The sequence below is a fragment of the Podarcis tiliguerta genome (assembly GCF_965153285.1).
Source record: "Podarcis tiliguerta genome assembly, chromosome: 8".
NCBI classification, from domain to species: domain Eukaryota; kingdom Metazoa; phylum Chordata; class Lepidosauria; order Squamata; family Lacertidae; genus Podarcis; species Podarcis tiliguerta.
In genome coordinates this window covers 7,501,278-7,516,087 of record NC_139541.1, presented here as the reverse complement: position 1 = coordinate 7,516,087, position 14,810 = coordinate 7,501,278, and the positions used below count along the sequence as shown (strand labels likewise).

Here is a 14,810-nt window from a genome sequence, read left to right as displayed (position 1 = left end):
TTGAAGAACAAGGCAGAATGAGCCTGCTCAACAGCCCAGTCCACTGGAGGAGAGAAGGAAGCCACAAGTCAGGAGATCTGGAAAGCAATTATCTTCACCACCAACAGCATTAAGAATTACCAACACATCACCCCAGCTAAGATATGTTGCATGAATCCACCGTGGTGTGGCCCTGTTCTGTGGTGCATGTGTAATAATAGGTCAGAATATTTCAGGAGACTGCAGCCATTGTTAACCAGGTTATTTTTCTTGTCCCTTCTCTCGTTATCTCCTGAAAACAATAATGGCTTCATTTACAAAGACTCTTGTAACTGATACACACTACTTGGCTAAAAAAAGGGACGCGGGTGGCGCAGTGGGTTAAACCACAGAGCCTAGGGCTTGCCGATCAGAAGGTCGGTGGTTCGAATCCCTGCGACGGGGTGAGCTCCCATTGCTCAGTTCCTGCTCCTGCCAACCTAGCAGTTCGAAAGCACGTCAAAGTGCAAGAAGATAAATAGGTACCGCTCCGGTGGGAAGGTAAACGGCATTTCCGTGCGCTGCTCTGGTTTGCCAGAAGCGGCTTAGTCATGCTGGCCACATGACCCAAAAGCTGTCTGCAGACAAACACCGGCTCCCTCGGCCTATAGAGCGAGATGAGCGCGCAACCCCAGAGTCGTCCACAACTGGACCTAATGGTCAGAGGTCCCTTTACCTTTACCTTACTTGGCTAAAGCTAACCCCATCAGTGGAAGTCCTCTATGAAGTTCTCATTGCAGGGATGGTGGTTCAAAATCTGGCCTCTTGCGCTAGCTGAAAATATGCGTAACGAGGCGTGGAAGTAGGTGGCCATTTAGAGATGAGAAGTACAATCACCACTTCTCCAGAAAACTTTCTGATTAGAGTCATTATTGAGATACTTCCCAGGCTAAGCATTTCCTGGTGCCTAGCGGACACATTTTGTGTCTTTCGGAAATTTAGCTTTTAGTTTGTTCTAAATCGTTGCGTGCTGTATTGTCACGTTAAAGTTCTTTTGTGAGCTATGTAATGTATTATGTTGTGATGTCATGGATTTATAAATAAATGGGGGATGCGGGTGGCACTGCGCCTGCCAACCTAGCAGTTTGAAAGCACCCCCGGGTGCAAGTAGATAAATAGGGACCGCTTACTAGCGGGAAGGTAAACGGCGTTCCGTGTGCGGCTCTGGCTCGCCAGAGCAGCGATGTCACGCTGGCCACGTGACCCGGAAGTGTCTTCGGACAGCGCTGTCCCCTGGCCTCTTTGAGTGAGATGGGCGCACAACCCTAGAGTCTGTCAAGACTGGCCCGTACGGGCAGGGGTACCTTTACCTTTTTATATCTTAAACACTAAAGAATTACTAAGAGTTGCACTTCTGGTGAAGGCAGGCCCAGGGTATCACCAGTCAATCCCACCCTCCGCAGGGGCAAACCAACTCCTGTCAAGAGGGAAATGTCTCTTACTCTCAGCATCGGACATGATGATGTTTGGGCTCTTTCCACCAAGCTCAAGGGTCACCCTCTTCAGATTACTCTCTGCTGCAGCCTTCTGGATCAGGTGCCCAACCTAGAAATTGAAAGATGGGCAAGCTTGTTGTTTGGTATAAAAATAGGCTTGGCTTAAGGAACCACCAGTGTGACAGGCTTAGCTCTAGATTGGAGGGCCGGGGAATGGGTGGGGTGTCTCCTCCGGTGGACCTCCTCCATCGGTGTCAGAGACCAGGCTGGGGAGTACAACTCTGATGAGGAATGGCGGGAGCCTGCCCCTCCCCCTGCTCATGGCCAGGATCCTGAAACTCCACAGGAGCAGTGGAGTAGTGTTGATTTGGAACAATGGTTTGCCGAGGGGCACAGTTTGGAAGACAATAGCTGGGCAAAACTGGGAGGTGAACAGCAAGAATAAGAAGAATGGGAAGAGAGTGAGCTAGCAGATGTGAAGCCTCTCAGTCCCAAGGCTAAAAGATCAGTTAAGGTGGCTTCACAAAAGGCTCAATAATAATAATAATAATTTATTATTTATACCCTGCCCATATGGCTGGGTTTCCCTAGCCACTCTGGGCGGCATCCAGCAAAATATTAAAATACAATAGTCCTTCAGATATTAAAAGCTTCCCTAAACAGGGCTGCCTTCAGGTGTCTTCCAAAAGTCTGGTAGTTGTTTTTCCCTTTGACATCTGGTGGGAGGGCATTCCACAGGGCGGGCCCCACTACCAAGAAGGCCCTCTGCCTGGTTCCCTGTAACCTCGCTTCTCACAGTGAGGGAATCACCAGAAGGCCCTTGGTGCTGGACCTCAGTGTCCGGGTAGAACAATGGGGATGGAGACGCTCCTTCAGGTATACTGGGCCGAGGCCATTTAGGGCTCTAAATGTCAGCACCAACACTTTTTTGAATTGTGTTCAGAAACGTACTGGGAGCCAATGTAGGTCTTTCAAGAACAGTGTTATGTGGTCTTGGCAGCGCCCCCCCCCCCAAAAAAAAAGCTCAACAACTTTGGCTCATCTTCCCCAATGGGTAGATCACTGCCAGTTTATTTATAGTGGGAGTAGGTTGCAATCTCTTGGAAGTTGGACGTGACTGTATTATTGCAACATAGCCTCCAACGTAGCCTCCAAGTGGTGTTAAGATCGCAAAAATACAAGGGAGATAAAATCAGTTTAAATGCACCATAAAAATAAGAAAATGTAATAAAAGCACAGAAACAAAAATATATTCACCATTTATGGATCCTTTCTGGGCCCGCCTTCCTCTGGTTTCTCCCCCCCTTGAGGAGAGTTCAATCCAAACTCCTTAGAGGCCTCCTACAAGTCCCCAGATGCGTTTCAAACGCATGGGTTGGACTGGAAACGGGGATGATGAGAGTGGAGGCTTACATCCACCTAACAGCAATCTATAAATGGCTGACACTGAATCTGCTCCCCCAAGGAATAGCCCCACTGATCCTCTGCGACCAGTTCCAGTCAGGCTGGCAGACTGCAGTTCTGAACACCCTCCAGAAACTGGGTTTTGCCCCTCAAGCCCTTCTAAGTCTGGGCTTGGGCCAGACAAAAGCTGCGGTCAGGCAAAGAATCATAGACACCGACAGACAACAGGACTGCTCAAGGTGCCCTGACTATAAAGTTGGAGAAATCGAGAGAGAGATAGCCGCACCGGCAGCATATCTCTTCTTTCTCGTATCCAAAAATGCAAGAAGGGCTTTTACACTCGCCAGAAGCTCGGCTCTGCCCTCGCCGGTCCTGGAAGGATCCTTTAAAAAAATCCCATATGCTCAGAGACTCTGCGCCTGTTCATTGGGGGAGATAGGAAGCCCAGAGCACTTGTTCTTTAGATGTCCCTTTTATGAAGAGGCACATAGTGAGACCATTGATCCCCTGTTGGTGAGGCTCGCTGACCTCCCGGAAAAGCAAAAAAATTACCTTTTCCTGTTAGGAAAAGATCATAAGACGACCCGGATGGTCGCCAGATTCTGTGTACAGATCTGTAGGCACAGACCACCCCTCGACCAAAACTAGTTTGTTAAGAAAATCCCCAAATTTGGTTCCATGGGTGACTCTAGGTCATCTCTCTGCGGGAGCTTATCTTAAAGTTTTAAGTGTCTATATGCTTATCGCATTTATAAATTTTAAATTTATTGTTGTACATTGTTTTAAATGTTTGTTTTCCTTCTGGGAGTGTGTTTTATAAGCTGGTCTCCAACCGTAATAAATTATTTATCTATCACCATAATTTTCAGGGTATGCGTTTTTTATTTGCAATTCTTTTTCTTATCAGCAGCTTGGTTATTAAATGCAATCTGCTACTATGCCTACGTAAACCAACTGATCTGTGAAATTCTAAAATCATAGGAACACAGGATTGTTCTTGGCTACACTGCACTACAAAAGAGGCTGTGGCAGCTTGTAGCAGCCTTTCTGTGTTATGATTATGTATTGTACCAATGGTTTAATTGTATGTTGCTAGGTTAATATTAAGGGATGCAGGTGGCTCTGTGGGTTAAACCACAGAGCCTAGGGCTTGCCGATCAGAAGGTCGGCGGTTTGAATCCCCTTGATGGGCTGAGCTCCCATTGCTCGGTCCCTGCTCCTGCCAACCTAGCAGTTCGAAAGCACATCAAAGTGCAAGTAGATCAATAGGTACCACTCCAGCGGGAAGGTAAATGGTGTTTCTGTGCACTGCTCTGGTTCGCCAGAAGCGGCTTAGTCATGCTGGCCACATGACCCAGAAGCTGTACGCCGGCTCCCTCGGCCAATAAAGCGAGATGAGCGCCGCAACCCCAGAGTCAGCCACGACTGGACCTAATGGTCAGGGGTCCCTTTACCTTTACCTTAGGTTAATATTGCACTGGATATAACTGTATCTCATGGTTTCATTTGCACAAACTGTTCTGTGATTTTCAACAAAATAACAGTTTAGAAGAAGATCAGAACAGCCTGCTGGATGGCCCATCTAGTCCAACATCCTTTTGTCAAGGTGGCCACGCAGATGCCCCACTGGGAATGGCAGATGCCCATAAGCAGGAGCTGAGCACAAGAGCACCCTCCTTCTCCTGTGGTTTCTTACAATGCAAATTTCGGAACTATCAGACTTGAAGGTGATTTTACCTACATCAAGTATGATTTGGGCATATTTCAAAGTACAGTGGTGCCTCGCAAGACGAAAAGAATCCGTTCCGCGAGTCTCTTCGTCTTGCGGTTTTTTTCGTCTTGCGAAGCAAGCCCATTAGCGGATTAGCGCTATTAGCGGTTTAGCGGCTATTAAAGGCTTAAGGGATTAGCGGATTAGCTGCTAAAAGGCTATTAGCGGTTTAGCGGCTTAGAAAAAGGGGGTGGGGAGCGGAAAAAAATCTCAAAACTCGCAAGACATTTTCGTCTTGCGAAGCAAGCCCATAGGGAAATTCGTCCTGCGAAGCGCATTGAAAAACGGAAAACCCTCTGTCTAGCGGGTTTTCCGTCTTGCGAGGCATTCGTCTTGCGGGGCACCACTGTATAATACAGTTATACCTTGATTCTTAAACAGAATGCGTTCTGGGAGTCCGTTTGACTCCCAGAACCGTTTGAAAACCAAGGTGCGGCTTCCAATTGGATGTAGGAGCGTCCTGCAGCCAATCAGAAGCCGCGCCGGACATCCGGCTTCCGAAAATCATTCAAAAACTGGAACATTCACTTCCAGGCTTCGATAGGGAGCCGATCTGTTCGGGAGGCCAAGGCGTTTGAGATCCAAGGTACGATTGTAATTTTTTTTTTAAATAAAGAAAGAAATCAGTAAAAGTCAGAAGTCCAAAACAAGTTGAAAATATGCACTTCAAAATGAAACTGCACATTAAAATAATTGTCTACTTTACAGATCTGGCACAGGGTGTGACCTATCCTACACCTTTCAGAAGGGAGGGAGAAAAGGGGAAGATTCATACGTGCAGATAGTCCTCACCTCCGTGGAGCCAGTGAAGGCGACTTTATCCACTTCCATGTGGGAAGAAATGGCTGCCCCTGCAGTGTGCCCGTAGCCAGTTATCACATTCACAACGCCTGGCGGGAATCCAGCCTGCAGGTTTATAAAGACAAGTGAAAATCATCACAATAGTCTTGTCCGTTCCAAAAATCAAGAGTTTGCCAGGGTGCTCAGAACTCAGCACCTCCATGTCTTAGAATCATAGAGTTGGAAGAGACCACAAGGGCCATCGAGTCCAACCCCCTGCCAAGCAGGAAACACCATCAGAGCACTCCTGACATATGGTTGTCAAGCCTCTGCTTAAAGACCTCCAAAGAAGGAGACTCCACCACACTCCTTGGCAGCAAATTCCACTGTCGAACAGCTCTTACTGTCAGGAAGTTCTTCCTAATGTTTAGGTGGAATCTTCTTTCTTGTAGTTTGGATCCATTGCTCCGTGTCCGCTTCTCTGGAGCAGCAGAAAACAACCTTTCTCCCTCCTCTAGGTGACATCCTTTTATATATTTGAACATGGCTATCATATCACCCCTTAACCTCCTCTTCTCCAGGCTAAACATGCCCAGCTCCCTTAGCGTTCCTCATAAGGCATCGTTTCCAGGCCTCTGACCATTTGGGTTGCCCTCCTCTGGACACGTTCCAGTTTGTCAGTGTCCTTCTTGAACTGTGGTGCCCAGAACTGGACACAGTACTCCAGGTAAGGTCTGACCAGTACTCTTCTGAGCACCCAGGCAAGGAGAAGAAGAGGAAAGGGTTTGTTTGGAGCTCAGGCGTCGTCCGAGTCAGCGAGCAGGACAAGGAAGGCTGAAGAAAGAAGCAGCGAGTGGCAGCCCCAGAAACCTCTCCCTTAACATTTAAATTTTTATTTATTAAATTTTCATACTACATGAAAGGGTGAGATACCATTCCAATACAAAAGAAAAAACACACTGTCATAAACATATATAAACCTATATCCTTCCCCCCCTCGTGAATTCCCATCACCCCACCCTATCACTCCCCTCCACCACACCTCGACCTCCTTAACTTTTAAATTTTTTAAAATGATATTTATTAAAAGTTTTATAATTACAGGAAAAAAAGGGAAAAAAGAAGAAACACAGTATATATAGAGAGAGAAACTAAGAAAAAAATTAGAAATACAACAAAAATAAAAGCAAAAAAGAAAACAATACCTCCACCCAACTAGAGAAAAAACAAAAACATTTTAAAACACATCCATTTTTCATATCCCTATCCTTCAGTGACTTATTTCCTCGACCTCCTCCCACCTCCCCTTTTTATATTCCAGTTAATAATTATGTCAGCAAATCCTTTCCATCTTTCACTGCTTACGATCGTTTAATTATCTTAATCTATTTTAACCTTATCTTCCCATCAAAATCTTAAAATTTATCTATTCTTCAATCTAAAAAAAACCTTAAATCTTAAATCCTAAAATCTTAAAACCTTATCATATTTCTACTAAAGTCATATAAGTTCATTCCACCATCTCCCAACATTCCTTAATTATGCTATATTACTCTAAATAATATTTTAACTTTTAATTTCAGTACTCTCATTGCGTTATTGAATTTTAATCTCCTTACCGCATCCTAATTGGTTTGATCCTTTCCACTTCACTCCTTTAGTCTAAGCATATCCACATGTTCTGTTTTGAGCAGTGTTTATTCCTATAGTCACCCCAGAGACCTCTCTCACCTCTTTGACCAGGCTGGCCATGTAGAGGCCAGTCAGAGGAGTTTGCTCAGCCAATTTCATCACCACCACGTTCCCTGTGGCCAAGGCAGGCCCCAGCTTCCAAGCCTGCATCAGCAGCGGGAAGTTCCACTGCAATAAAGAGAAAGGGACCCGATCAACATCGAGGAAACACAGGAAGAGGAGGGAATCTGGGAGGGGACGGACGGACACACGTTTTATTTATGTACAGTGAGAAAGAGTGAGTAGGTGGCGCAAGGGATCTGAGGGTGCCGCCCGAGAAACACAGAGCTAAGTGGGTAAAGTCCCTGAGAGTACAGTCATACCTCGCGTTACAGCTGCTTCAGGCTGCGTTTTTTCGGGTTGTGGACCACTGAAACCCGGAAGCAGTGGCGTAGCGTGGGGGGTGCAGGGGGGGCCAGCCGCACCTGGCGCAACATCTGGGGGTTAGGGTTAGGGGGCGCAAATCCACGGGTTAGGGGGCGCAAATTACTTGCCTTGCCCCGGGTGCTGACAACCCACGCTACGCCACTGCCCAGAAGTACAGGAACGGGTTACTTCCGGGTTTCAGCGCATGCATAGGAGCGCTAAATCACGCTTTGTGTATGCACACCGAATCACAACTCGCGCGTGCGAGGTTGAGATCGCTGCGGGTTGTGAACGTGCATCCCGCATGGATCACATTCGCAGCCCGAGTGTCCCACTGTACATGCCTGCAGACATCGTTTTATTTATTATGCCTCCTTTCCATGGTTAAAACCATGCTCAAGGTGGCTTACAGCATGGAAAAAATACAGCATAAAATAATAATGACAAACCTAACAAAGAACAGTGGTACCCCAGTTTTCAAGCGTCTCGGAAGCCAAACGTTTCAGTTTTCGAATGCCGAGAACCCAGAAGTAATTGCTTCTGTTTTCGAATGTGCCTCGCTTCCGCTGCGTGTTTATCTGTTTTTACAATCGAACTTGCAGCCAGCCCTCTGCGCCTCGGTTTTCGAACGTTTCGGAAGTCAAACGGTCTCCCGGAACGGATTACGTTCGAGAACCGAGGTACCCCTGTAGTTACATCTGGGGCAAACACTGAAGGAGAAAAGTGTTTTTTTTTTAAGTCTTCTAAAAACTCCTCCTTCCTCTTTTCCCACTGACAGGAGCTTGTGTGTGGGAGGAGAGTGGCATGACAGGCAGTGGTGTAGCGTGGGGGGTGCACGGGGGGCCGTCCGCACCGGGCGCAACATCTTGGGGGGGGCGCACTCGCACTCGCAGCTCTCTGCCCCTACCTGGCTCACTCACTCTCTCTCACTGCAGTGCTGGCTGTGCGAATCCGATCCGAGCCGCCGGGTCGCCGCCCACTGTGGAGGGGAGGGTGCCAGGCGTGCGGTGCAGTGCGGAGAGAGAGCGAGGGACTATCTGGGGGAGGGACAGTGCAGCGGGGGGGGCGCAAATTACTTGCCTTGCCCCGGGTTAGGGGGCGCAAATTACTTGCCTTGCCCCGGGTGCTGACAACCCACGCTACGCCACTGATGACAGGGTGGGCATGCTGGGCATGGTGCCCAAACCTAGAGGCGGCAGCGAGCAGAACATAAAAAGCTTCTGGCTTCCCTGGCTCTGGGGACAGACCTGCTTCCATCTTCCAGCAGCGCCCTTACTTACCGGAATGATCTGTCCGCAGATCCCCACTGGCTCATGACGGGTATAGGTGAAGAAGTCCCCATCGAGAGGAATGGTCTTCCCTTGGATTTTGTCAGCCCAGCCGGCATAGTACCTGACAATTAATAATAATAATAAATTTTATTTATACCCCACCCTCCCCAGCCAAGACCGGGCTCAGAGCGGCTAACACCCGATATAAAAACAAATTGATTGAAATGCAGCTTAAAAACAAGATTAAAAGACAACATTAAAACATCAAAATATAAAAATACAGCCTCATTTCAATGGAAACTCAAATCCAAAACTTTTTATGGGGGGATGAAAACGTCAAGTCTTCACCAAGGCTAACCTTCCAGACTGGTCCTACATGGGCCAGAAAAAAGCCAGGGAAGTCCCCAAACAGGAGTTCCATCACAGGAGGAGAAAGGAAAAAGGAAAGAGGGGGAGGGAATCAAGTTGATTCCAAGCCAAAGGCCTGGCGGAACAACTCTGTCTTACAGGCCCTGCGGAAAGAAATCAGATCCTGCAGCGCCCTGGTCTCATGAGACAGAGCATTCCACCAGGCTGGAGCCAGTGTTGAAAAGGCCCTGGCTCTAGCTGAGGCTAATCTAACTTCCTTTGGGCCCGGGACCACTAGGGTGTTGCTATTTATGGACCTTAAGGTCCTCCGTGGGGTATCACATCAGTTTGACACACACACATTCCATAGACATCAGTGCAGGACATAGTTAAACAATGGAACGCCCTTCTTCTGCAGGAGGAAGTGATGGCGACCAACTTGGAGGGCTTTGAAAGAGGATTGGGTCAACCCATGAAGGAAAAGAAAGCTATCGATGGCTACTAGCCCAGTTGGCTAAGCTCTGCCTCCACAGTCAGAGGCAGCAAGGGTTGCTAGAAATTGCAAGAGGGAGAGCACTCTTGTGTTCGGGTCCTGCTTGCCCACAGCTGTCAACTTTTCCCTTTTCTTGCAAGGAATCCTATTCGGAATAAGGGAATTTCCCTTAAAAAAGGGGAAAGTTGACAGCTATGTGCTTGCAAGTTTCCCACTGGGGCATCTGGTTGGACACAGCTCTTCACAAGTTCTTATGAAACTGACAGGCCTATATTTTAATTCTTCATGTAATGTTCTTATACCCCACCCAGGTAACCATACTAAAGCACAGTAAAATTGCATGAAGCAATGTATAATTCAAAAACAGGGACGCGGGTAGCGCTGTGGGTTAAACCACAGAGCCTAGGACCTGCCGATCAGAAGGTCGGCGGTTCGAATTGCCGGTGAGCTCCCGTTGCTCAGTCCCTGCTCCTGCCAACCCAGCAGTTCGAAAGCACGTCAAAGTGCAAGTAGATAAATAGGTACCACTCTGGCGGGAAGGTAAAAGGTGTTTCCATGCGCTGCTCTGGTTCGCCAGAAGCGGCTTAGTCATGTGGCCACATGACCCGGAAGCTGTACGCCGGCTCCCTCGGCCAATAAAGCGAGATGAGCGCCGCAACCCCAGAGTCGTCTGCGACTGGACCTAATGGTCAGGGGTCCCTTGACCTTTACCTTTATAATTCAATAACAATTCCCAAAGACAATGCCATTCCTGTAAAAGTGTTCAGATAACTACCAAAGGCTTGGCAAAATAAATAACCTTTAACATCAACCTTTAACATCAAACATCAACCGCATGGAAGACCATCGAATCTCGGTCAGGAGAAGTTCCTATGTGGAGAGGCACCACGGAGAAGACCCTGCATGTGCCCCAGTGCCCCCTCCCCGTTCCTCGCTCATTTATGGCACCGCTAGCAGAGCCTCCCTGACGATCTTAAAACTCATTGGGGGAGCACTGACAATTCCCGAAGAATAGCTGAACGAAAAAGAGCAACAGCAAATAAATTAAGACTGAAGTGAGTGAAATCATTGGGCTTTAAAAAAAAAAAAAATAAAGTGCACGTGTGTGCGTGCGCGCGCGCGCGCGCACACACACACACACACACACACACAGTTTCAGATGATTTTGGTAAAGCCTGGAGATTATTCATTGGATTTTATAATACAGAACAAAATAAATACAGCTGTTTGGTTCCATATTGCCTTATTAATTTTCTTTTCTTCTGATCTGTGAATAGGCATCTGCGCTTACACTGTTTTTTCCCATAGCACAGTTATTGACTTTTATTGCTCTTATCTGTCAACTTTGTTTTCAATGAGCCGGTATAAATGCATAAAGATCAGACTCATCCCATGTGAGTGACTGTTTGCAACCAAGAGTCTGCTGAAATTAAGGGTTGAGCTGGTCTATAGCACCGGTTCTTAGGGAAAGCACTAAGGAATAACAGCTATTCACAGCTACACCAGGCGTCTATCTCTTCGCTAACCTCCAGACTATCTCCAGAACCTATATAAAACTGTGAGCAATGCAGCTGAGCGCACACACCACACCAGGAACGGCTCCTGTGAGATTCCTCTTTACTTCCATGAGGTTTGTGCAGGACAGACACGCCAAACTCCAATGCTCTCATGTTCCTCCCATGCCTGTTTAACGGTCAGGGCTACATAGAATCACATAATGGTATAGCTCAGGGGTCTGCAACCTTTAAGACAAAAAGAGCCACTTGGACCCGTTTCCGAAGAAAAAAAAACTGGGAGCTGCAAAAACTCGTCATTATAAAAATAACTTTTTTGTCACTTTTTAATTATTTCTTTGTTTGACCCCTCAGAATTACTCCTCCTCATAGAAATAAACGTTAAATTAACAAGTTACCTTTTTGTGTGTGTGTGTTCTTCACTCCCCTTCAAAACAGTGACCAGCGTACATGCCCCCTTTCAATGCAGTGACCAGCGTACATGCCCCTTACAATGTAATGGGCGGGCGGGAAGGTGACGTCGGGACGGTGCGTGACTAACGCCCCCATGCGACGTCACAGCCAGTACAGCGCCCGCCACAGTGGGGAGTGTCGGGGCGCACAATGCGCCTCCTCCCCTCGCTAGTATCCGCCCCGGAGCCGCGGCAAAGGTGTAAAAGAGCCACATGCGGCTCCGGAGCCGCGGGTTGCAGACCCCTGGTATAGCTGAAAGAGGCCCCAAAGTGCCATATAATACCAGCCCCTGCATGATTACGCCTCCTTACCGCAGGTGTTTGACAACCATATCTAAATCCACCAGATAGGCGATCGAGTAGGGCTTGCCGTTGTCCAAAGTTTCCAGGGCCTGCGAACAAACGAAAATCAGCGTTACAACTTTGATAGCTTTCAAGGAGGGTACAGATAATGTTGGGGAGGGTAAGGCTATCGACGGCGACTAGTCATGATGGTGTCAGTTTGCATTTCTTAGTACAGACAGTATTGGTCGGATGTCTAGAGATCTTTCATATTCTACTTAATTCCAGAGGGTTCTGGAAGCTTCTCTGTGTGAAAGAAACAAGCAGAAACTTCATGATGTTTGGGTTATTCTTTCAGAGAAGCTGAGTACAGCTGGTTTAAATTGGTTCTGTTATCCCTTCCTGTCAATGTCATGCTGACTATAATAGTAGGGCCAAAAGGAGCCTGGGTTTTACACTTTCTCGTTCTATCTCTTTTCTGTCTGGTGCGGTGTTCTGAACATAGCGTTAAGGTTTAGTCTTATTATAAATTATTGTGAGCTTTAAGTTAAGTCTGCTGCAACTGGATTTCTTATTGGACAGTGCCAATCCTGAATGTACTGTATTTTTCGCCCTACAGGACGCACTTTTCCCCCTCCAAAAATGAAGGGGAAATGTGTGTGCGTCCTATGGGGCGAATGCAGGCTTTCGCTGAAGCCTGGAGAGCGAGAGGCGTCGGTGCGCACCGACCCCTCTCGCTCTCCAGGCTTCAGGCAGCTATCCGCAAGCCTCGCATGCCCGGCGGGAGGTCCCGCTAGACGCGCGAGGCTTGGGGCGGCAGCCTGCAGCCCGAAGCAGGGGGCGAGCTGCGGAGCCCGCCCCCTGCTTCAGGCAGATATCGGCAAGCCTCGTGCGCCCTGCAGGAGGTCCCGCCGGGCGTGCAAGGCTTGGGGCGGCAGCCTGTTCTGGGGGCTGGGGTCGGGGGAAGCTCAGGCTTCCCCCGCACCAGCCCCTGCGCCTGGGGGGGGGGGGAAATAATTTTTCTCCCTTTATTCCCCCCCCCAAAAAAAACCTAGGTGCGTCCTATGGGGCGGTGCGTCCTATGGGGCGAAAAATACGGTATTGGATTTGTGACCATTATGCTCATTTGCCTTCAGTAGCAGTAAAGCTCTGCTGGATGAAATATAATTGCCTCTGGTCTGTTTTATGGGAATCCTGCAACGCGTTTAAGTTGTTACTCTGCTAAATATACATTGGAATCTACTCTGGATCAATATTGAGTAGAATTTCAGTGTCAGATGGCTACAACCTACTTTGAGGATTGGAAGCAACAGACCTCTAAATACCAATTTCTGGGGCACGCGGATGAGGGGAGAGTGTTCTTGCACTCAGGCACCTCGTGGGTCATTGTGAGAGTTGCTGAAATAGATTGACCTCTTGTCTGATTCTTCCCACCCCACTGCCTGTTCCTCTGTTGAGGAACCAGGTGCTGCTAGACACTTCCAAAAGTGAGACCTGCGGGTATAGGTCAGTATATAAACTCAATGAAGAAGAAGAAGAAGGAGGAGGAGGAGGAGGAGGAAGGAAGGATCCAAAAGAGGAAAAGAGGAGAATGTGTCTGGAAAAAATAGTTCAAAACATACCGCCAGGTATGCACGGTCCCTCTCAACCAGATCAGCAAGGCGGTGCAAGAGTTTGCCCCGGTGGGCGGCGTCCATCCGCCTCCATGGAGATCCAAACTTGAATGCCTCTTTGGCTGCCTGAACAGCTTTGTCTACGTCGGCCTGGAAGAGAATCAAGGTGGGACACAATGAGCAGGCAAATCCGCAAGCAGATCCGAGACTCTGGAGAACAGCTCATTCAGACACCAAGCTAGTCTACAGCATCTTCCCATTCTTCCATGGTGAGGGCATCAAGTCTAGGTCTCAGGAAAGCAAGAGATCCGCCGAGGCAGTGTCTCTGTGAGAGGAACAGGGAACCCGTGGTTCTCCAGATGTTGCCGGACTACAACTCCCATCACCCCTGACTCCTGCACACCATAGCTGTCAACTTACAGATTTGAAAATAAGGGATCAGCAGCCAAAATAATAATAATAATAATAATAAATTTTATTTATACCCCGCCCTCCCCAGCCAAAGCTGGGCTCAGGGCGGCTAACAACAGTCAACACAATCCAACATTCTAAAAACCTTTCATTATAAAAATTAATTAAAATCAATTTGATGGCAACCATTAAGCAAGATTCTGTGCAGATTGCCAAAGGAGGGGGTCAGGCTGCGCCCTGACCAAAGGCCTGGTGGAACAGCTGTCTTACAGGCCCTGCGGAAAGATGTCAGGTCCCGCAGGGCCCTAGTCTCTTGTGACAGAGCCTTCCACCAGATTGGAGCCACAGCCGAGAAAGCCCTGGCTCTAGTTGAGGCCAGTCTAACCTCTCTGAGGCCTGGGACCTTCAGGATGTTTTTATTTGCAGACCGTAGGTTTCTCTGTGGGGCATACCAGGAGAGGCGGTCCCATAGGTACGAGGGCCCTAGGCCGTATAGGGCTTTAAAGGTTAAAACCAGCACCTTAAACCTGATCCTGTACTCCACCGGGAGCCCAAAATAAGGGATTTTAGTCAACCAGCTGAAATACGAGGTTAAAAGGGACCAGATAATTTGGGAGAGCCGCGCCGGTTTTTAGCCCTTTGTTTCCAGAGGTTGCTGCTCAAGACACCAGCTGATGAAACACTGCAATTAAATAACTACAAGCAGCAACCACTTTTCGCACAAAACGAAGTCCAAGCTACGAAGATGCTGCTGCAGTTCTGTATCTTTTCCTCTCTCTGATTGCCCTTGCTCTCCTCTCAAGGCTCCTCAGCAATTCATAGGCTGTCCATCTCATCTGGGTCCTTCGGTGGTACAGCCGCAGTATGGCCTAGTGGGAGTGGCGGCGACGGGCAGAGGGGAGGCCCCAGGCAGAGACACT

At 48.1% G+C, this 14,810-nt stretch overlaps 1 protein-coding gene across 1 annotated transcript in view; it reads right to left on the bottom strand.

Annotated features, from left to right (window-relative positions):
• ALDH2 (aldehyde dehydrogenase 2 family member) overlaps positions 1-14,810 on the bottom strand; it is a 32,778-nt gene that overhangs the window by 5,016 nt on the left and 12,952 nt on the right. Inside the window, exons 3-9 of the mRNA XM_083453446.1 lie at positions 13,489-13,629; positions 11,897-11,976; positions 8,787-8,898; positions 7,141-7,269; positions 5,422-5,535; positions 1,461-1,563; positions 6-43 (exon numbers count right to left, since the gene is read on the bottom strand). Of these exons, the coding sequence (XP_083309572.1) occupies positions 6-43; positions 1,461-1,563; positions 5,422-5,535; positions 7,141-7,269; positions 8,787-8,898; positions 11,897-11,976; positions 13,489-13,629 (717 nt within the window). The remainder of the gene's footprint in view (positions 1-5; positions 44-1,460; positions 1,564-5,421; positions 5,536-7,140; positions 7,270-8,786; positions 8,899-11,896; positions 11,977-13,488; positions 13,630-14,810) is intronic.